The 22,167-nt window shown below is 41.4% G+C and overlaps 1 protein-coding gene across 2 annotated transcripts in view; it reads left to right on the top strand.

The window, feature by feature from the left end:
* The window catches only part of FCHSD2 (FCH and double SH3 domains 2), a 117,797-nt gene that overhangs the window by 80,502 nt on the left and 15,128 nt on the right, over positions 1-22,167 (top strand). The window contains exons 9-13 of one of the 2 annotated variants that reach the window (XM_058825410.1): positions 6,789-6,911; positions 10,594-10,689; positions 11,744-11,815; positions 19,009-19,125; positions 19,824-19,928. In XM_058825410.1, the coding sequence (XP_058681393.1) occupies positions 6,789-6,911; positions 10,594-10,689; positions 11,744-11,815; positions 19,009-19,125; positions 19,824-19,928 (513 nt within the window). The remainder of the gene's footprint in view (positions 1-6,788; positions 6,912-10,593; positions 10,690-11,743; positions 11,816-19,008; positions 19,126-19,823; positions 19,929-22,167) is intronic. The other variant, XM_058825411.1, reaches the window with a different exon arrangement.

The following is a 22,167-nucleotide window of genomic DNA, read 5'->3' on the forward strand; positions in this document are numbered from 1 at the left end:
CAGCTGGAATATCTTGTGCTCCCTTGTTGAGAGGTGGTTTGAGCAGATGCACTCCAGGATAGCAGGATGTGGATTTGGGGAAAACAGAAAGAAACAGGAGAAATTAATTACCCTGACAGCAACAGGACAGTGACACAGTTATAGAAATTCCTTAAAACCGCTTTCTGTGGGAGTTCAACGAGGAGCAGAGGCCAGAGAGGGTTTTTTTGTGGAGACTCTTAAGTTCTTCTTTACTCAGACCTGCTGGCATCCTCTGGGCCTGCTGTAACAGCTCCATGTCTTTCCTGTGCTGAAGGCTCTGGATTTGGATGCAGTGCTCCAGGCACTGGATTTCAGATATTCCCAGGCAGAACTAGGTAGTGATACTTCAAGAGTGAGTTGCATCTGGACCTCACTAAGGCAGACTTTTCAGTACAGCCTTTGGATGTGTAAGATTATCCTGAGATACGGATAATTGTACAGCTTTAAATTATCCCTGCATTGCTTTGGATGCAATTTCTGTTAACCTGAAGTCCTGATTTTACAGAGCTGAAATTTAGGTGCTCTCCCTGCAGGCTGAGGAAGTCCAGCACTCACATCTTGATCCAAGGAAGAGAGTTGGGGTTTGCCCTCAGCTTTTCCTGGGAGCTTTCTCTACTTGCACAGCTCAGCAGAAAACCAGGATTTTTCCCCAAGAGGGAGCCTGCAGAGGGCAGGCTGGGCAGCAGCTTCCTGTCACTTGGGAATCAGGCTGCAGCCCTGCAATCCCTGATGGGCATTGACAGGGGGCACTTGTTCCTGCAGGGTCTCTGGGAATGCTGGAGCCTGCTGCCAGCAGCTCCAGCTGCTCCAGGGACCCTGCTGGGGCTTTGTTGGGAATTCAGACATAAATGCTGTGTTTTGTTGACAAACACGGCCCTGATTTACTTCTGCATTGTGGGAGATCTTGATGGAGTGGAAGGCATTTCAGCAGAGACAAATGCTGCAGGGATGGAAGAGTTAAAAAGGAAAAATAAGCAACTTTTCTTGTGTATTAGGAGAAATTGATGCCAGGAATCAGCATTTTTAAAGGAAAATGATTGTGGAATGGAGCTGTTACCCAGAAAGGATGGGTTCTGCTGACCTTCCTTCCTCCTTCTCCTGCCGTCCTTGGGAAGTGCTGTTCCATTTCACGGCTCTGAATTGTGCTGAGTGTGGCAAATCCAGCTGAAACGGGCTCTTGACTTTGTTCTGAGTTTCAGATGAGTTTTTAAATGCTTTATCCTTCACTGTCAGATAAAAGGAGATTTGTTGCTCTGTTTGGGCTAAAATACAGAGACTTCTCACCGTAGAAAAGATTGAAGTTGATGCCTTAATTCTAACTTAATTCTTAATTCTGAGACTACCTGTTGACCAGTTATTATTGTCTCTACCCCAACCTTTCCTTTTAATATTCATTTTATCTTTTCTGACACATAAAAATGAAAACCCTCAGTGGAGTGTCATTTACCACAATCATTCAGCTGAAAATTCCCAGTCTGTGCCATCCATGAGATTGCTCTGTTTATTTAGTGGATTGGAGGCAGGAGTTTCAAGCACAAGCACTCAAAAAGCTTCACTCAGCGTGTTTGTTCTGCAATTCAGATTGTTGGGCTTCTAATTTTAAGTAAGGAAAAGTTTTGAGTAATATTACAGAAAATAAAGGGTGAGAACTCAAGTCCCTGTTCTTAATGGATTCCAAGTGGTTTTCAAAGCAAAGCAGATCAGGGATAGATAAAACAGGGGGTTAAATGCAAATGAGAGCAGGGTGGTAAAAGAATTTAATTTTAGTTTTTAATATAAATATATTCACATACAAAATTAATATAAATAGAAAATAGAGAGTGGAATCTATGATACAGATCTCCCTTTGGATTTAGGAGCTGAACAGGAAAACAACTCACATTACCAGGATGCAATCCCATTGACTGCACAGAGAAGTTACCACTCCACAGACACAATGATTTTTGTTCATTTCTTCCCCTTATCTTTCAGTTTTCAGGCTGCAGCCCAGACAGGGGAGGGTCAGCTCTAATTTTGTGCTGTTCCCTCCACCCATGTGAGGAAATTCCTTGCCTTCCACATCAGTTCTATTGTTTCCGGTGGCAGCTCAGGGAGCCTTTGCCAAGGATTTCAGTGGCAAAAACCACCCCCAAAAACTGCTGGGTGGCACCAGCTCAGGGAAGAATGGGTGTTTTGAAATGAAAAATTAATTTCACAGAGCCACAGGATGGTTTGAGTTGCAAGGAACCTTAGAGATAATCCCATTCCACCCCTAGTTCGAGGATGTTGGTTCTTGTCACCAGCGTGGGGTGAGGGAGTTTAAAATGCATAAAAAACATAAATGTGTGTTTGCAAATATCCAAATTGTTTCTAGCAGTGGTGATTCAGATGAAACTGGTGTGAATTAGTCAGTGAAACCCACGTGGCTTTACAAGTGTGCCTGTAATTGAGGGTTTTAGCCTAGCACTGGTTTTGGTGCCTGGTGGTGAAATGAGAGGTTTAGTTTGAACCCCTGAATTTAAAGTGTAGAATTTAAAGTGTAAAATTATTACCCACAGCTTCAGGACGGATTTTAGGAGTTTCTGTGCAAGACAAACAGGAACAGAATACCAGGAGTATTTCAGAAATAAATGGGACAACAGGGAAAACTCGCCTTGGTGGCTTCACACAACTCTGCTCTGAGTTGTGTTGGGCAGAGTTTCCATTTTTAATTTCTGTTTGCTTTTTATATAAAAAATACAGAGTAGTTCAGCTTGTTCTCTGCCTTCTCCAAGATACTGAAATGGTAATTTTTTAGTAGAGTGTGGCTGAGACCTGTAAATGTTTTAGTGAAGAGGCCAAAGTCAGTCACAGAAATGAAGATGAAAAATCTACATAGGGTCTGTTGTGCATTGTTTTAAATGTGCATTATTTTAAATGAGTAACAACCTCCCAAAGGCAACCAAATGTCCTAATAATAGCTAAAATACTTTTATTTACATATTTGCTTTTGAGGGAATTTTCATAGAATGTAGAATAATTAAAGCTAAATTCCCAAAATGTTTGGTATCATCTCTTGAAACAAAAAAACTCTCCTGAAAATGATCTGAACTGGGACTGAAGTTTTGTTTCAGGGAAAAACTCTCAAAGTTGTACAGGAATCTTCGATGTTGAAATCAGCAAAATGTTCTTGTCCCATTCCCGCTGTATATAATTTTATTGGTTTGAGTTAATATATAGGATTTCTTCTAAAAATAGGCTTTAATTTAGTTGTGTGTCCGTTGTGTTTATTAACAGCTTCAACTCTTCTCAGCCCTAATTCCAGCTTTTATCTTCTCAAGCTTGGACACAGGGGAAGTAGTTTTGTATCTTTAGTATGGCAATTCTGCTGTAAAGAAATGATTTCTGAAAAAACAGTGACTTTTTTCTATCCTTGGAAATTGTAATTTTGTGCTACTTAACTTCGTATTATCTTGGGTTTGATGCCAGATTTGTTTTTTAAAAAAAACAACCTTGATTTCCTTTTGAAGTTGACAAAAAGACAGGTTTTTCAGTGGGATTGTAATACAGTAAGTGATTTAGTGCTCTCTGGAGAGTCAGAAAGAGAACAAAAGCCATTGTAGAGGAATAATGGGTGTTGGGTTTTTTGATTTTCTTTTTTTTCCCCAGTTTCCCCTCCAAGTTGTGTGATGAGAAATTTTGAAAAGACTTTTCCTTTCAAACCCTGTGATGTTCAGTGGTTTGGGTCAGAGTGTTTGTGAGTGAGTGAGATTCAGCTGATAAAACCCCACGTGAATGTTAATTTATATCCTACAGTTCAGCAAGTCAAGTCTTTTGTTTTAATATGAACACATGCAGCTCGATGTAATAATTACCATTTTACAGAAAGGATAAATCCATTATTGCTGCAAGTCTGGAACCAGCCAGCTCTCCAATGCTGTGGCTGATGGAATGCCACCTTTTCTGTGCTTTTTAGCCTGTGTTGAGGCTGCTTTCTCAGCACTGCCTGTGTGATATTGCAGTGACTTTCAGAACTTCAGTTCTGGCAGCTCTCATCGGTATTTAAGAACTTCATCATGTTGAAACTGCTTTTACTTAATGAAAGGAGCCAGCCTGTAATGCAGTTCTCACATGCTGACATACCCATGTGCTCCCTGATGTTTTGCCACACTTTGCTCTGATGTCCTTTCTTAAATATCTTTATTTTTTATATCCCGCTGTGGGGGTTTCTGCCATCTCAGCAGAGCTGTGGTCATTGCAGGAGGAGGGGGGAGATAATGAAGTTGATATTACTGATATTTCTCCCCTTTTTGTTTTTGGGGTTTTTTTTACTATTCCTTGAAGTGCAGGCTGCAGCTGGACATGAATTAATGCCCAGTGCGGTGTGGATCATAATTGGAGGGAATGAAGCCGTGTGGGGCTGGGCGGTGTGGGCTGATTGTGGGGGCACTATTCACGGTCAGTGAAGAGCAATGGGCCCTTGGCATCCTGCCTTTCAGCTGACCTATTTTAGCCATCTATCTTGGAGAGGGATCAATCACAACACACAAGTACCAGCTTCTCTCCACTGGCTCTGCAGAGCACCCAGAGTGTCAAAAGCCAGGGCAGAGCTCAGCATTTCAGACTGAAATGTAATGGCACGAGCCCTTGGTGCGGGGGCTGACATAAAAACAACATTTGGGTTCGATATGGAGCTGTGAAATTCTCTTTTATGGCACCGTGGGATGAAAAGAGTCACAGCTGCTTTGCAAACGGAGCACTTAGAATTGCTTTGCCAAATTGAAATGGTTTCTTTACATTTCTTAGCAGAGTTGCGCTCCAGCCCTGGTGTTTGAGCTGAAAAGCTTTAGGAGCAGATAGAAGGTGACAGTTCTCTGTTTTGGGGGAGTTTCAGGCTCCCCGTGGTCCCCCAGGGAGAGCACAGGCAGTCTTGGCAATTTTACCATCATTTGTATTCTCTGTGAGCACAGGGCTGAGCTGCTGTTGGGGTTGGATGTGAAATGAGTGCCCCTGGAATGGGGTGGTGACTCTGGCACTCGTGTGTCCCTGCAGGGCTGAAAGCACAGGGAATGTTCAAATCCTGTGAATCCACAGCAGCACAGGCAAGAACTGAACCTGTGTCTGTGTATGGCTGCCTGCTTTCTGTGCATTTGCTGCTGGCAATTTCCTGATGCTTTCCTCAATTGGCTCTAAGCTGGTATTACATAACTCTTGAAATAAGAATTTTTTAAAATTCTACATAACAGTGATTGGTGGAGCTGACACCACTGGCAGGAGGCTGGAGCAGTTATCCTGTGGCTCTTTCCCAGCCATTCTGGGAAGTCCTTCGTGGGGCAGGAGCTGCCCTGGCTTCTGACCCCTCAATCCAAGCCTGAATGAACCCCTGAGTGACCCAGCTACATTGTGGGGGCTTGGAAGGAATTCCCAGTTTGCCACTGGTTTGCCATAGTGGCTTCCTGATGGCCACAGAACTGCTAGGTTTGAGGCAGGTTGAATGGGTAAGGCTGGAAGAAACAATCTGCTAAAAATTCCTTTACACTTGGAAGGTGCAAGGTGAAGTGTGTAGTGTGGATTTGGGATGTCAGAGTTTGGATGTGAGAATTCCAGTCCCACAATTTAATTGTCCCCTCAAAGCATCCCTCACTGAAGGTGGCTGTGTGCTGCTGGGAAAGCTTTGCAGAAGAATGATCTCTTCTGCTCTTCCTAACTTCTGAGGAATTCCATAAAACCATGCAATGGTTTGGGTTGGAAGGGACCTAAAACTCATCCAGTTCCACCCCTGTAATGGGCAGGAACACCTTCCTCTACCCCAGGCTGCTCCAAGCTTTGTCCAACACTCCCAGGAATTTGTGTCTGATTTTTTGTGTCTCTTCACCTCACCTTAAACATCGGTTTGATTTTTCAGGGCCAGAAACTATTCTTTGAGTCTTGCACAATTTCACTCTTCCCCCCCAAATTTTCAAAATTATTTAAATAATCAAATACAATTTCCTAGAGAAGCACATTCGTGAGTGTGTTGGAATGGAATGGAGATTCCATGAATACACTGTTTAAATGGATATCTGTGAAATATGACCTATTTAAAAATCTATATAATGAACATTTAAATACATCCTGAGTTAACTATTTAAATGACATTGTCAGTCACTTGCAAAGTCATATTTAACACCATCATATTTAACATTTAACCTGCCCTGTGTGATGTTTTACATGATGTGATTTTACAGCTCTGCTCACAACAGAGCTTTGGGATTTGAACTTCTCTGTCGCTGCTAAATTTGGGATAAATTTGTGTTCCTTATTTTGTATCTCTGTGCCCAGAACAGCTGGGATGTGTCCCATCCAGATGTTGAGGAATTCTCTGGCTGGCAGCACCCGTGGCCTGGCAGTTCTGGGTGTTTTCCTTGCCCTCAGTGACATCTCCCTGAGCATTTTCCCTGCTCCAGGGCTGCTCTGCCTCTGGGAACAGCTGGATGGAGATGCTGGGATGTTGTTGCAGTGCTTTGTGCTGCCATCTAATGGGGCCCAGCACTGTCACTCCTGCCAGGAGTGAGGGATTTTCTAGGTGCCTTCCCACCCAAACCACTCTGGCGCTGTGATTGTATCAAAATGCAGTTTAAGTTCCTTTTCACTCAAGCAGTCTTACTCAAGACTTGTACTTCTTGCATTTCTCTTTCTGTCCGCTCCTCACAGGTGTAAATCTGCTTTAAAAAAATGGTGTGAGCATCTTGCAAGTCCCAGTGTGATAAATTGTATACAGGGTTATTTCCTGCTTTTCCTGATTTTTTTTATTTCTTTCCCTCGTGCAGGCTCTTGATGGAAATATATATGATCACCTTAAGGATTATTTAATGGCATTCAGCAGGACTGAACTAGAGACATGCCAAGCTGTACAAAACACATTCCAGTTTCTACTGGAGACTTCCAGCAGGGTAAGTTTGAGCTGCTGAATGATGCTTTGTAACTGAATCCTTGCAGCATGGACAAATCCCCTGAGATTTGCTTCCAAAATCATGACAGAACTGAAAGGTTGTTATTTTTGGTTACTCCTGAGTGGTGTTGAGTTCAAAGGCACCAGACAGTTTTCTTGGGAGGAATTTTTCCTCCAGCACCCAGACTGCCTTTCCCTGAGTGTATTTGCATCCAGAGATGCTCTGCTCTCCTCACCCTGCACGTTTGGGAGGGGAAATTGCAGCTGAGGGTTCTGCAGGGTGTAATGTGGAGCAAAGCCCCAGGAAACTGCTTGGATCATTCCTTAATAATTGTCTGTCAGCTCAGAATCCAAGCTATTAGGCTGTTTTCTCCCTGGAATTAAGAGTGGCAAACACAGCAAACAAATTAGAGCCCTGTTGTAGACGTGGTTTGTTTGCTTTGTCGAGCTGCCAGACTGAGAGAGGCATGATCGCTTCCAGGGTGATTTTGATACTTAAATAATTCATCTGCTGGGCTAAAAGAAGGGAAAAAAATTGCCATTGAGCTCAGAAGAAGCTGCTCATAATATTCCTTTTTATGTTTCCCTTACCCACCCACCCAGAAACAGAGCTCATTCACACAGAGATGTGGAGCAAAAGCTTATTTAACACATTCCTTATTTACCTCCAAGCAAGTGATCTCACACCTTCAGAGATCTAAAGGGAGGGCATGAAAAATGGGCTTCACCCTCAGCTTTGAATTTACTTGGCAGCAACTGTAAAAATAATCAGAACACCATTTTCTCTTCAGTTGTAGAAGGACTTTCAATAATTTACCTTGGGGTGTATTATTCAGGTCTGCTTCAAATACCTTCCCCAGAAATGCTGGCTTGTAATCTCTCAGCTAAACAGGCTTCTGTATAATGTTTGCATAATTAATTTTTCACTGTTGTATCAGATCCTTTGTGTTCAGAATGCTCTGGGAGCTGCCTGGTTGGGACTTTGATCCATTTCTAAGCTGCCATATCCAAACATTTCCTTGGAGCAGGAATCCTTTCCTCAGATATTTGTGTGTGCTGAGGTTGGGGTGCTTCAGAGAGCTTTGGGTCTGGCTGATTTTGCACAAGCACCGAGTCAGGCTGTGTGTGTGAGCTGCGTTTCTGTTTTATGCCATGGGCACAAGGCCTGGGGAAGGGACACAAGTGTAAATGCAGCTGGCAGGTCTCAACAGGGCTGTTACAGCTGGTTTCTGCAACTCCATTTGCTTCTCTCCTTGTGCTTCAGGAATGTGGAGAAGAAAAATTTCTGTTGCTTTGCTACTGAAAATATGTGCTTTTCTTTTAATATATTGACTGGTGGATTTTTCCACAGGCTTTGCTTATCCTTTCTTTCCATAACAAGTTGCACTAATCAGCCCCAAAAAAAAGAACCCAGAAAAAACCATTTTCTCTCCACCAAAACCCATCCATGTCTTTCAAAAGCAGCTTGAGTTGTTAAACATGTAATAAATTTGTTAGCAATTTAGAATAAACCTGTCATCAAAGCAGAGGTTTTAAATATTTATTGGGGGATTTGAATGCTTCACCTGTTCTTTGTTAGTTTGCAGCACAAGCTTGGCAGGCTCTGCATAGAAGAGACACTTCAGGTCATTGGGAGGAATATTTCTGCTCTTCCATCTGAACTCCATTTCTGTTTGCAGGATGGAAATAAATTATATTTGCTTTAGGAGCACAAGTGCCAGGGATGGCTCCTTGGATCAGATGTCCCTGATGCCCATGAGAGGGGCTGGAATAAGATGATTTTCTAGGTCCCTTCCCACCCAAATCAGTCTGGGGCTGTGATTTTATCAAAATGCAATTTAAGTTCCTTTTCACTTGAGCAGTCTTACTCAAGAATTGTACTTCTTGCCCCTCTCTTTTGGGAAAAAAAAAAAATCTGATTTTCTTTGGAATATTTTCTGAAATTCGATGTGCTGTTTTGAGTAACATTTCTGTGAGGTTTCTGGTAAGAGGGCAAATAATTTCCTTTATGCCCATCTCTAACTGTGCCTTGTTTCTGCATATGGGGCATATTTAATGTTTAATTTCAAGTCTGTTGTAACCTGACAATTGACATTGACTTCAGAAAGAAACCATGTGAAAACATTGATTTAATTACTGAATAACAGGAAATCTATTTGGAAAAGTGGGAGCTTAACCCCAAGGACACTGTTGCTTTGGAGTCTTTTTATTCTCTTTTTTATCAATTGTCCAATATTTTGTGCAAATGCAGGGTTTCATGTGCTGGGCTTGCACATCCTCCCAAACCTCCTGTTCTGATAAAGTTGTTTTCATTTTTAACCATTTATTGTTGTTTGAGGGGAAATCTCCTAGGAGTGCTGTTGGAAAAATGAGTTTTCTGCTTTGAACTGATTTGCTTGGGAGTCAGATTTCTGTGGGGAAAGCACATAAAAATACCTGTGGAGGTTTTCACATCCTCAGTAACTTCATTTTGGGGGGGGTTCCTAATAGAGGTTAAAATAGCTCCACATATTTGGCATGGCCCAGGGTTGTGTGCCATGGTCAGTGTTCACATGGAGCTAAAGGCCAATTCAATGGAATAGCTGCTTAAATTAAATAATTCTGATGCCAGATCAGTGCTGAGCATCCTCTGAAGCTGCAGATGTTTCCTTCTTTAGTATTTTCGGAATTTCTATTTCTGGGAATTGGTGATGCAAATCCCTGTCTGTTTTCTCCCCATTTGAGAGTGTTTATGTTCAACTGCTCAAATTGGAGCAGTAATTATGTACTTTTCTGGTTTAGATGAGAGTGTTATTGGCCCTGGAGGACTATTTACTTTCTTTAACTGGAGATTAATTTTTTACAGTTCAGTATTTCAGCAACACAAGCATCAACATTTTGCTGCATTAGAGAACAAGTTTTATTTCCCATTGTCCATGCAGCACAGAGTTCTTGGTCATGCACAACGCTGCTATTTCTGGATAAATACCATCTTTATTATCTCCTTTGTACATGTAAACCCCTAGTTTGGTAATAAATTGATATAATTTTGATGCATTTTCATCAATTGAGGCAGTGAATGCTCTGTAAGAGGTCTTCAGCCAGTGATCCTATTTTTTCATCTTGCAATCACAGGGTATTTCTTTGTAAATCTGTGTAAATTGTGACATAAGAGGTTTGTTTAGGGATCTGTGTCATGCTGCCTGAAACGTATCATTAAACAAATTTGGGAGCTGAAGGAGTTTTGCTTCAGCAAAATGGAAGCTTGGAGAGTTTTCTCTGAAAGCAATTTAATAAAGAGAGATGAAGTTTGTGACTGATTTTGGATGCATTATTCCAAATAAGTCTTTTCAGCTCCCACAATTAATAATTTCTGCCAAATTAAGACTTTTCATCTCAAGAAACAACAGTGCACAGGAAATTACCCATAAGACGAGGGGAAAATATTTATGGCAGTGACAGCCTATTCAGTAGTTGGTGTTTTTCCTCTATTTTGTAGGTAAATGGCAGGGATGTTTTAGGTCCTTGTCACCCCCTGTGTGTCCTGCCAGTGCCTGTGAACAGCTCAGGTCCTCAGTTCCCTGCTGGTGCACCCAAGCTTCTGCTGCAGGTTTAATCTGAGTTGGAAACTGTGCTGGTTTTGCTCCCCAGCTGTTTTTCAGTTCACCAAACAAGGAGTTTAAATAAAGCTTTTCTTTCCTCAGGTGGTGCGGGATTACAACCTCCAGCTGTTCCTGCAGGAGAACTCCGTGTTCCACAAACCTCAGCCCTTCCAGTTCCAGCCCAGCGACAGTGACACTGTAAGAGCCCTGTGAACCCCTGCACTTACTTGCTCCTGCTCTATTTTAAAGCAGATTGTTCTAAATGGGGAAGAGAATCGCTGGTATCCCAGTCTGGTTTAACCTCGTGCTGGTATTTTTGGGAAGGAAAGGGAGAGTGGCCTGGTTGCAGGAGGTGGGAGATGGTAAAAAAAGCATCAAATAGGCTCTACATCATCCACAAAAGAGCAGAATCTTTTTTTGGCTTCCAGATTGTGACTAACAGTCCTCTGTTTCACTGCTTTCAACCTAATTCCTACTAAATTTTCTTGCCTTTTTATCCTGCTGGTGAGGTTCTCATAATATTCACTAATACTGGGTTACAACTGTGCCAAAGAAAGTGTCCCTGCACACCTAAATTGCTTGAGAAATACTTACTGATACATATAGAGAGTGTTACTAAAAATAATACTGTTAAAACACTGCATTCCAAAATAATATGCAAGAATCTTATCTTTCTGTGTTGCTTCCAAAGCAATCATTAATGACATTAAAAGTGGGTGAATCAGAGTATGTAAGTGCATTTCCAAACAGCACCTTGATTAAAGTGGATTCTTGATGTCCCATTGACATTACTGATGGTATTTTAAGAAACAGCTGTTTAAAATAAGTTTGGATCTTTAAAGCTTATAAACTTTTTCTGGCTTGAATTCTTTATTGAACTGACTTGGGCAGTCCTGATCTGTGTTCAAGTGATTCAGATCAAGACCTGCAGAAGGGTGACTTTCCCAGTCACCCTGACATCTCTGACTGGCTCTCCTTTGTATTTCCCTTATAACAAACTCTGATTTTGATTTTTATTCCAGAAAGAGCCATTTATTCCCATAAATAAATGTTCGGACAATGCTCTTGGGTGGGATTGTTGGGGTGTCTGTGCAGGACTGGATGAAGCTGATGGGTCCCTTCCAACTCAGGATATTCTGTGATAAATTTTAGGTTGTTCTTGATAACAGTGAGCAGAATCTTTCTGAGTCTTTGCTGTGCCTCTCTAACCTTTGCTGCTGTGTTCTCATCCCTGTGCACTCCCTGCATCCAGAGTTTTAATGCAGTTCAGCTGGTGGAGATTGAGCCCTCACCTGTCAGTGCTATGAGAATGACCATAGCAGAGGTACCTGGGGTGTTTCTGGTCAGCCCTGTGTTAGCCCTGTGTTATCCCTGTGCATGTGGGATGCTGGATTTACACTCTGGGCAGGTGGCAACAGAATGCGCTATCTCTATCTATATAAAACAGAAAAGGTAGGAAAAAAAAAGCTTTTTTCACAATGAGACTTCAAGGAGGAAAAATCAATTTAAGGGTGTTATTAGTGGGGGGCAGCTTCACACTTCTCCTTTTGTAATTGATATTCTAATCAATTTGGGGGTTTGTAATTGATATTCTAATCTGCTGGGGCCTGAATTAAAATTTCACAGCTCAAGACAGTGCTGTGTGAAATTGGTTGCTGCTCCTGTGTGAGAGCTGCAGGCACTGCTGAAATGCAGCCCCATTGCTGATTCATTTGGCTTTTTCCAGGGGGCCATTCCATGGCCAGGAGGGCTGGAAGTGTCTCCCATTAAAGTCCCCAGTGTGAGGAAGGCCAGGATTCTGTGCCATGGCACTTGTGTGGGCTCACAGGGTCCACGTGTGCTCCTGGTGCTGCCTCGCTCCAGGAGTTTCTGGGAGGCAATGGATGAATGGGTCCTTCATGTCTCAGTTCCTCCTCCTTTGCTTGGTTAACCCTCTGGGGCTGCAGAATTCCTGCATTTCCTCAGTGCTCTGCAGCTTTTTAATCTGCAGCTGCTTGGGCTGTAACCAGTTTTCCCCAAAATAATTCAATTATGCTTCTTTAGGATCCATGTAGTTCTGCTCAGCTGACAGGATCCTACCTGGGCAATCCCATTTTTAATCAATAAGTACAAGAGAATGAAAGCTCTTGCTCAGGCTTTTGAATTGGTCAGAAATTGGGTGTTTTCTAATTGATGGTGCAGCATTTAATTGCAGGAGAACAAGCACCAAGCATTCTTTTGCCACATGTTCTGTTTCTAAATGTTTTGCAGAGGTTTCTCAGTTGGCTTAATTTCTGTGGGTTGTGCATGATAATTTTCACACCAAAGACTGAAAGAAAAAAGTGGAATCATAAATATATCTCATCAGAAGTTTAATGTGAACCTCTCCCAAGAACAAGTTGTGGGCTCTGTTTGGTCTGGTGCACTGGGACTGGGCTCAAAATTCAGCTTATTTATTACTGGAATGGAGTTGTGAGGGCTGTAGGCAGGAGGAATTTTATAAACAATATGGATGTGGAGCTCTGAATGGAGAGATCTGAATTCTGGTGGAAATTCCACTTTTCCATGGTCCATCCCAAACTTCTGTTTTATTACCAGGATTTCTGTGCAATCATTGAGTCAGGGACAGCCCAGTTTGCTTCCAAAGTGATCCCAACATTCACATTCAGAGCCTGCAAAAGGGTCTGTTCCTAAGAAAGGAAGGCATTAAACAATTTTCCATCAAGTTCCCAAATTTTTGATCCCAAAAATCCCACTTGCTCTAGGCAAAATGTACACTTGAGTGGCCACCAAGAGAAAACCACTTCAAAATGTTTTACATCAATCAGGTATTTTCCTTTATCTAAAAAAATTGTTTTGAGCTGGAATTTAATCAGTTGTTGATGATACTAAATTAATTAAATTACTTCATTGTTTTTGCTTCGTTTTGATGGACATAAATTATTATTTTTAAAAAAGTTTTCAAAAGTATCCCTTAAACAAACCACTTACCCTAAAAGAAATGGTTTGTTTTCAAAATAGTCAGAAAGAAAAGATTGATCAGTTCCTAGCAAGCTTTAATCCTCCTCAGAATAGAATTCCCAACATGGATTTATAGCCAGCAAAGCAGAGAATGGAAAAGAATATTTTAAAATTCCTTTATCCTCCCAAAGAACTGCACTCAGCACATCTTGGCCTTCCACAGAGGCTGCTGTGATTCTCCAGTTTCATCATGCCCAGGAGGGAAGGGATATTCCTGGATTCCACAGAAATCCAGTGCGTGAAAAACGCTGCCCTGTGCTCACAGATAAGCCATGAGAACAGGGAAGAGGAGAAAGGAAATTTCTCTGTTTCCTGCTTGGAAAAGCTGCTTTTTCCTTGACCCCAGGGTTATCACATGAGAAAAGCAGGCAGGTGACACCAAAGTGTCCCTGGAATGGGAGGAGAAGGGCTCTGGAAAGCTGACATTTCATTTTTGGGGTCTTTTTCCTGTTTTTTGTTCACTGTTTCCTCAAAGAACGTGAGGAGAAGCTGCGGCCCAGCTGATTTCTCCCACAGCTTCTTGACATGAAAATAATATTTTTTTTCCCTCTCAATTTGTACAAAAACACCTCAGGAAGTTCAGAGGAAAGTTTTGCAGTTTCCCCCCACATAACTTGGCTGTTTTATGGGTAGATTGTGAAAATAGAGATTAATTTCTCTTCACTCTCAGAAGAACATCTTGGAATTTCTCAGCATGAAGGAATTTTATAGAAGTTACATTAAAAGGGCCCGTATTTCTATATTTACAGCGGTCTGTACATTTAATACCAGAACAGACCAGGTTTAACTATAATTTTCTTGAACCTAAATCTAAAAAAAAAAAAAAAAAAGTATTATTTACTTTGATCAACCTTTTAATACTGGAACAGACTGGTTTCAAGTATAACCTTTTTGAGTCTAAATATATATTACAAAGAAGTAATTATTTAATTTTATTCAGAATTAGGAGTTCTTTTTGAGGAGAATTGCAGCCATTCAGGTAAAGAAGTGATCAGTGGGTGTGAGTGGGCAAAGCTCTGCCTTCCCTCTGTGCCTGTCTAAAACGCATTTTATTTAATCCCTCCCACCCCATCTGTGCTTCAAATAAGATCTGAGATCTGATATTTATATTTGAGGTTGATACTGAAGAAAAAGGAAAGTTTTGGATCTACTGGGGATTTAACTTAGGTTGAATGTGAGGATCATTTCTGATTTCCTCCTAAGTGTAATGAGCTGAAATTGGTTCCTAACCTAATGGATTTTATTTTAATTTTCACTGCCTAGTTGATTTCATTTTAATTTGCACCACCTAATTTTAATTTAGAGAGAATTCTTTGGCTTTTAGCAGTCAGGAAACAAAATTGAAGCAAAGCTCTGAGAATTTTCTAACAACAAAAATCAGAGAGCAGAAGTTGCTCTTTCAGAACTACAAATTTGTTTATATTGCATTGAAAATATCCACAAAATCAATTTTTCTGGGTCAAAGTTGATTTTAAAAGTTTTTTTTTTTGCCTTTGATTACCTAATGAGGGCAATTTTTTCATATTTCTAGTACTAATAGATTTTTGGGAAAATTGGCTGGGAATGCAGCTGCTGTGAGAGCTGAGGCAAATGAGGATAATTATGAGGGTGAGAATAGAAATAAATGAACAAAAATACTCGGCACTCTAATTTCAAGATTAATTTCAGTGAGAACAATAAAAACCTTTAGAAATAAATAAGATTCAAATTAATTTTAACAAAAGGGTTGTGCTTTTCATCTCTTGTATACAACAGAAGTTCTTAAAGCAGAAACATCAAGGCCTAGGAATAACAAAGCTGTGTTGATCAGAGATATTTAATAAAAATAATTACTTTTAAGATTCTAAACTTCCAAAACAAAAACAAAAAATTTAAACAAACAAACAACAATAAAACAAAAAACCCAAACCAAAACATCCCTGCCAGGTCTGATGTTCCCTTTCCTTCTGCAGCCCCCTCATCAATTTATTAGATTTATATAATATTGTCTAGTATTAATAATATATTATAAATTTGTTGGTTTAAAAAGTAGCATGTGGTTCTATAAAGCAGCAATAATAGGTTTATTTGGATTTAGCCTTATTGTGACATATGTGATAATAATAACAGTGGATTTAAGTCATTTTTTGTTATTCTGATGGGAAAAACATCCCCTTTATGCAAAAAAATATCTGAATTTTTAGAGATGAGGAGTGTCCAGTTTGAAATGCTGGAAATTGACTGAAATATGAGTCAGCCCCAGCTCACTCTTGGCTAAATTAAAATTGAATGAATTCAGCAACAGGAGACTGGAAGGAGCCCCAGAGTTGGCTCACGATTTTCTCAGAACTGCTGAGTTTAGCAGTGAGTTGTGTGAAAAATGTCATGTGTGCTCCTTCCTCCTCCCCAGAGTGTTCCTCTGCAGCATTGGCATGGAAGCTTCTTGTTTTCACCCCTCTTTAAAAGGCATGCCTGGTTTTTAGCTGTGTTTTCTGTCGGTGCTTTGCATGCAATAAATGTCCTCTGCTTTTTGCCTTGCTAGAAGTGAACTTTTTCAGGCTTCAGCCACAAAAAGAAGGAACTTTGAGGCTCAGAAGTTGATTTTTTTTTTTTTTGCTTTCAAGACAGCTCTGTGCCATCTGCATCCGGTATACCCAGATAAATAAGAATACAGGCTGAGTTTGGCCTGTTGGAGGCAAACCCTGCACCTGCACCAACATTTCAGACCAAAATGGAGAAGTGACATTGGGCTGCAGCCTGAATGCTTTTGTTAATTTAAGAAGCAGCATTGCTGCCCCTAAAGCTCTTTAGCTGCTTGGAGCCATCCAGAAGTTTGTGTTTGGTTTACTGATGGAATTTTTAGCACTAAACACTGTTTTTGTTGTAACCCAAGCCCTGAAGGGAGCAGCAGGGTGTCCATCTATGTTTAGCTCAGGTTTTTTGGCTCTGCCTTCATTCCTTGGCCACCAGAGTGGGTTTGGTTTCCCTCTCTTTTTGGAAGAGGTTAAATTGAGGCATTGCAGGCCTGAAAACACTTGAGCTTCATGGAGTAAATCAGGATCAGGCCCTTCAGTTCCTCCACCTTCTTCCCTGCAATTTGGGCTTTAATGTCCGCAGGAGATAAATCTGGTTTGGCTCCTTTCTTCTCACCTATTTAATGGTTTTCATTTTCTTGATGTTCCTGTCCAGTCCGTCTTTCTCTGAGGGTACAGAATTCAGGCTTTTCATTGCCACATTTTTATTTTTGTGTTATTTTTAGAACTTTAAGCAAGGGTGAGGTCTGCCTGGGTGCAATACTGCTTTATAAATAACTAATAAAAGTCTGATCCTACAGAATTCCTTTATTTTTTAGGAGGCCTTAAAGAATAGCCACAAAGTCCACATTCATTTTTCTGGTCAAGTGCTTTTGATTATAAATAGACTAAAGCCCAAAATCACACTTGGGGTAATGGAGAAGATTATCAAGTGACTAAAAAGTCTGGATTTTTTCCATATGAAAATGAGCTGTTGAGTAGGAGCAAGAGCAGTGGGAATATTAAAAATATGTTATGGGCTCAGATGTGTGATAGGGAACAGGGAATGTCAAAGATTCTACACAGGTTTAGGCTCAGGTGGAAGCTGTGGAAGAAGTTATGTGATAAACTGGAAAAAAACTGAGGTGAAATGTTACTTTAAGGATTGGATGTGCCTAAATAAATCCATGTGTCGTTTCCTTCAAGTTTGCAATGGAGTAGCTTAACAGAGGTAATTAGAGAAGTCAGTAATGAATGAATATGATTCTCTAAATCATATTAAAGAAAAGCCAGTTTATTAGTTAAATTGAGGGGATGGGTGAAGAGATATCCTCACCTGAAGCTTCACCTTCCTACCTGATCATCCCAGGGCTGGCCCTGTGCCTGTACCTCTCCTCTTCCTCTTCTGGGCTGCTCCACACCTTGCCTGGCAATTCCCTGTGCCAGGAAAAGAACCCTGGCTGCCATTTCAGACACTCAGAATAAAGGCCAGTTCAATTTTGGCAAAGAACTTCACTGAACAAGCAATGAGCTGAACCAATTTTGCCTCTTTTTCAATTATATCCCTGATAGGCTGTCAACCAAAGGTAGTAATTTTTGTCTCTTCCACGGGGCCAGGAAAATCTTGTTTTCAGTATGACTTCCTGGTGTCTCTTGGTTTTACCCCAGTTTGTGCCAAATGCTGGTGTAGATGATTAAGCTCTCATCCTTCCTTGACACAAGTAATTCCACTTTTCCTGCTAAAATACCTGATAACAGCATCTCTTCTTCTGCAACAGCTGGAGGCTTCCCAGCTACTCTGCGAATTATTCCATGTCTTGCAGCTCTCTTACCCTTTTCTGATGGCTAACCTTGGATTTTTCCTGCCTAAACAACCTTTTCATCAAGCCCATTTTCTGGGCTTTTTCTCTAGTTTCAAACTCCACCTGATGAAGAAAATTTGTGTCATTTGAACCACACAGAGTGAGAAATTTGTGACACGGGCATTTCTTTCTGTGCATATTCTCTCTTCTTGAGTCAGTTTATAAGGGATATTTTTTGGTTGATCTGAAAGGCTGGGCAGGATTATTTCAGGACTTGTGATTAAAAGGAGTGTAGGGAGTTGTGGATTGCAGTGATTGGATCAGAAAAATAATCACAGGGACTGGTTGAGGTTGGAAGGGATCTCTGGAGGTTTACTGGTCCAGAGCTGGTGGTCCAGGACTGTATCCATATGGCTTTTGGATATCTTCAGAGATGGAAGATGATTCTGTGACTCTGTTACAAATGGAAATGATGGAAAGATTGGGAATGATTTCAGTAATTCCATGCTGAAAAATGTTCCTGCTCAGTTCAGCCTACAGACAGCAGAGAACTATTTCATCTTACTCTAGTTGGAACTTCTTGAGGGGGACAGTTTTACTCTTTGTCATTGACACAACAAAAGCATGAGTAAGATAGAACAATATCAAAAATGTGATTGGAAATTTCAGACTCTGTTTTATAGACACAAACATTTTTGGGCAGAAACTGCTGTGCTGTGCTAAAATATTTGATGGCTTTGTGGTTAGATCACAGTTTACAAAGAATGAGCCCCTTGGTCACACTACACCTTTCATCTTTAGGAAGAAATTGTTCCCCATGAGGGTGGTGGGACCCTGGCACAGGGTGCTTGAGGAAGCTGTGGCTGCTCCATCCCTGGGAGTGTCCAAGGCCAGGTTGGACAGGGCTTGGAGCATCGTGGCACAGTGGAAGATGTCCCTGCCTGTGTCAGGGCTTTTAAAGATCATGATTCCATGATCTTTGCTTCCTACAATGCCTGTTTACTTTGGAAATGGGGTTCTTGTGAGCTTTTGCCTTTTGGAGTTGCCTTCGCACAACCTGGTCCCACCCCGAAGTTCACCAGCAAGTTCTTGTCACACCTTCCCTGTTTCATAAGAAACAGGATCCCAGGCTGATAAATGTGGCACAAAGTTACCCTGTAGGCCAGCCCAGAGGCAGCCCAGGGTCTGGGCCATCGTAGCTCATCCCCTGTTGCCCGTTGCAGAGCCGGCAGCTGGAGTCAGAGACGGGAACCACCGAGGAGCACAGCCTGAACAAGGAGGCGCGGAAATGGGCGACGCGCGTGGCCCGCGAGCACAAGAACATCGTCCACAGCCAGAGGGTAGGTCTGGGACAGGCACATCCCCTGGGACAGGAGCTGCTGACAGCACCAGGGACCCCCCTGGGGCCTCCCTTCATGGGGCTGTCAAAAGTCAGTTCCACACTGGGAAAATCCGTGAGGGATTGGTTGTTAAATCTAATGCGAAGATGTAAAATTAGATGGGAATTGATACATTTATTTCTTTGTCTGTGGCTGAGCTCTGAAGAGCTAAAGGCTGTGTTTGGGCATCAGGCAGCTGGGTTTTGGAATGTGTTGAATGTGTCTTTTAGGAGGGAGAGTAAAGAAAAAAGTTCCTTGCTCTTCCCCCAAAAAATCCAGCCATGAAGGACTCTGCTGTGCTTTCACCACACCCTGCCCAGTTTCCCGGTGTTCCATACAATTCCAGCTCCTGAGCACACCATCACCTGGAGAAAATCAACATCCAGAATGCTCTGACATCTCTGGGAAGGCTCCAAGGAGAGCTCAATGCCCCTTCCAGTGCCTAAAGGGGCTCCAGGAGAGGTGGAGAGGGACCTGGGACAAGGGGTGGAGGGACAGGACACAGGGAGGGCAGCGTTAGAGTCACCACATTTTATTTTTTTTATTTCCTGGGATGGACCTTTGTCAGCAAAGCCCAGCATCCAAACAGTAACTGATTGTCACAAATTGCTGTCCTTGGCATCTCCTGCACCTGTGGTGTGTGTCCTTGTTCCTGGCAGACCCTGGAAGAGCTGGAGTGCCACGGGCCCGTCATGTCCGAGCAAACCCGAGCGGAGCTGGAGCAGAAAATAGACGAAGCCAGGGAGAGCATTCGCAAGGCTGAGGTACAAAGGAAATTATTTTGGCATTTTCACTTCCTTCCCACAGGTAAATCTCGGTTACAGCTTCATTTGGTTGGTGGAAATGTGTATTTTTAGCATCAAAACCCAGAGATTTTTAAGATCTTTTTTCTTCATTTGGTATTTGTCAAATCACTGACTGAACTTCATGAAAGTCCAGATCAGAAGAGTGATACTAAAACACCTCCTGATGAAGAGTGAGTCCTCTTGCTGCATTTTTCACTGTCAAAGGTCAAAAATCTCTATATTTAGGGACTTTATCTGAAACAGGTTGAAGAACAATCTCATTGATTTTTACTAATTTCCTTCTGCTTGAAGGAATTAATACTAGAAAATGTTTTTTTATCTGACTTCATATCTTTAGATTATAGAACTTTTATGTGCTGTTGTAGTGGGTTTTGATACACTAAATCTGACTGTTGATGGGGAAACATTGGAAATAATCCTTGTATCTAATTTTAGTGTGAGGTGCTTTTAAAAGGGTTACAGAGATTTTTGAGACGTGTTGTGGGTTAAGACTCATGAAAAAATGAACTTCTTATTTGGCTGCCAGTGTTGGGCTGGCAAAAGTGAACTGTTTTCATGGGCACTGACTGAAAAACCCCATTGCAGGCAGCAGGACCTGATCTGCTGGGTTTTGGGTGAGTGGGTTGCTTAATTAAAACTGTAGGAGAAACCTAATTGTTTCAGTGAACTGCTTCTCATACTTCAGAGTACCTGATGTAATTAGGAATGTGATTTACAGGTGAAGGGGTTGGAAAATACAGAGCAAAATCATTCCTCCTCCTGGCAGGAGAACTATCAGGCTCCCTTTTTAAAGCAAATGCAGGATATGGTTTTTCTAAAAACCTAATTCTTACAGAAAGTGGTTTAAAAACTTGTTTTGAGTAAATAATTTCCAAGAGACCATACTCCAGAATACTTGTGTATATACATACATAGTTAATAATTAAATCTGCAAGGATAAAAGCAGCAGCAAGAAATAAAGTAAGGATAAGAAGTTGCCAAAGAGCAAGTTCTTGCAGCAAAATATTATAAAAGGTACAAATTAAACCAGTCTGGAACTGGATTTAGGAGAGAGGGAAAGTGCCAAGAAGAGGAAATTTTATATATAATTTTCTCCAAGACGTGTGTTTTATCTAATTCAGACGAATAGTATATTTTCCTGGTTTTCCAGTGTGTTGGAGTTAAACCACCCCTTATCTTCCTAATATTTAACACATGCCATGTTTTACAAGGGAGTATGGTGCCAGTGCCAAGTACTTGAGGATGAAACTCAGTGATTGAGGGATTTTTGCCAACTTCTTTCTCTTCTGTTGCACATTTTAAAGACATGAAGTTATCCCTGAGCTTTTGGAATGGTGTGGAAACCACTTTGTGGGAGTTTTCTGTATTGCCACCAAAGATGTTCATAGTGTAGCATTGTTTATTTTTTTCAGATAAACCAATAAGTGAATTTAGGGAGATTTTACTTCCATTTGGGAGTGGCTTTTTCTTTTAGCCCTGTTGGTCCCCACTCCTCTAAGACTGAGCTCAAGACCACAAATCAGACAAGAGATTTTTGCACACATGAAATCCTGGAGGAGAACAACCTGAGCTTTGAGCTAAAACCTGTTCTTTGGGAATGCAATTATAATTCCTTGCAGTGTGTGAAAACCAAACATTCCTGCATATTTAAGTGCACCTGATGGAGATGGAATTACTGAGGGTTGGGTTGGGGAGTGGTATTTGTGCAAGAAGTCATTGAGGCTGTAGAGAGGCTATGGAGTTTGTTCTGGTCTCACATCTGAAGCTGTGTGAGGATGACACAGAGATTTGAGGGTTTTTTTATTTTTCTCTTGAAATGCTTGTTATTTTAATGGAATTTTTTATGCCTGTTCTATCCCATTTTGGTTTCTTGACTTGTTAATTTTCCTTTGCAAATCTACTTTTCCCCTTTTCTGTCCTTGTCATTCCTGAAGGGGAAGACAACTTCACAAACACATAGAGATTAATTCTTTCTAGTTTGGTTAGAGGGCATTTTATTGGTAAAGGTTTTATTTTTCCAGGGTGTATTGGGCATAGAAGTGCTCATCTCCCTGCCCTCTTCCTTGGAGGCCCCGAATCCAGGGAAATCTAAGCCCTGGGAGGAGCTGAGGGGCTGTTCCATATGGCTAACTGGATTTAACAAGTATAGGGATGTGGAAACAGGTGTCATTTGAAAGTACAGCAAAGGAATTGAGTA

Source organism: Ammospiza caudacuta, chromosome 2 (assembly GCF_027887145.1).
Source record: "Ammospiza caudacuta isolate bAmmCau1 chromosome 2, bAmmCau1.pri, whole genome shotgun sequence".
Classification (NCBI taxonomy): domain Eukaryota; kingdom Metazoa; phylum Chordata; class Aves; order Passeriformes; family Passerellidae; genus Ammospiza; species Ammospiza caudacuta.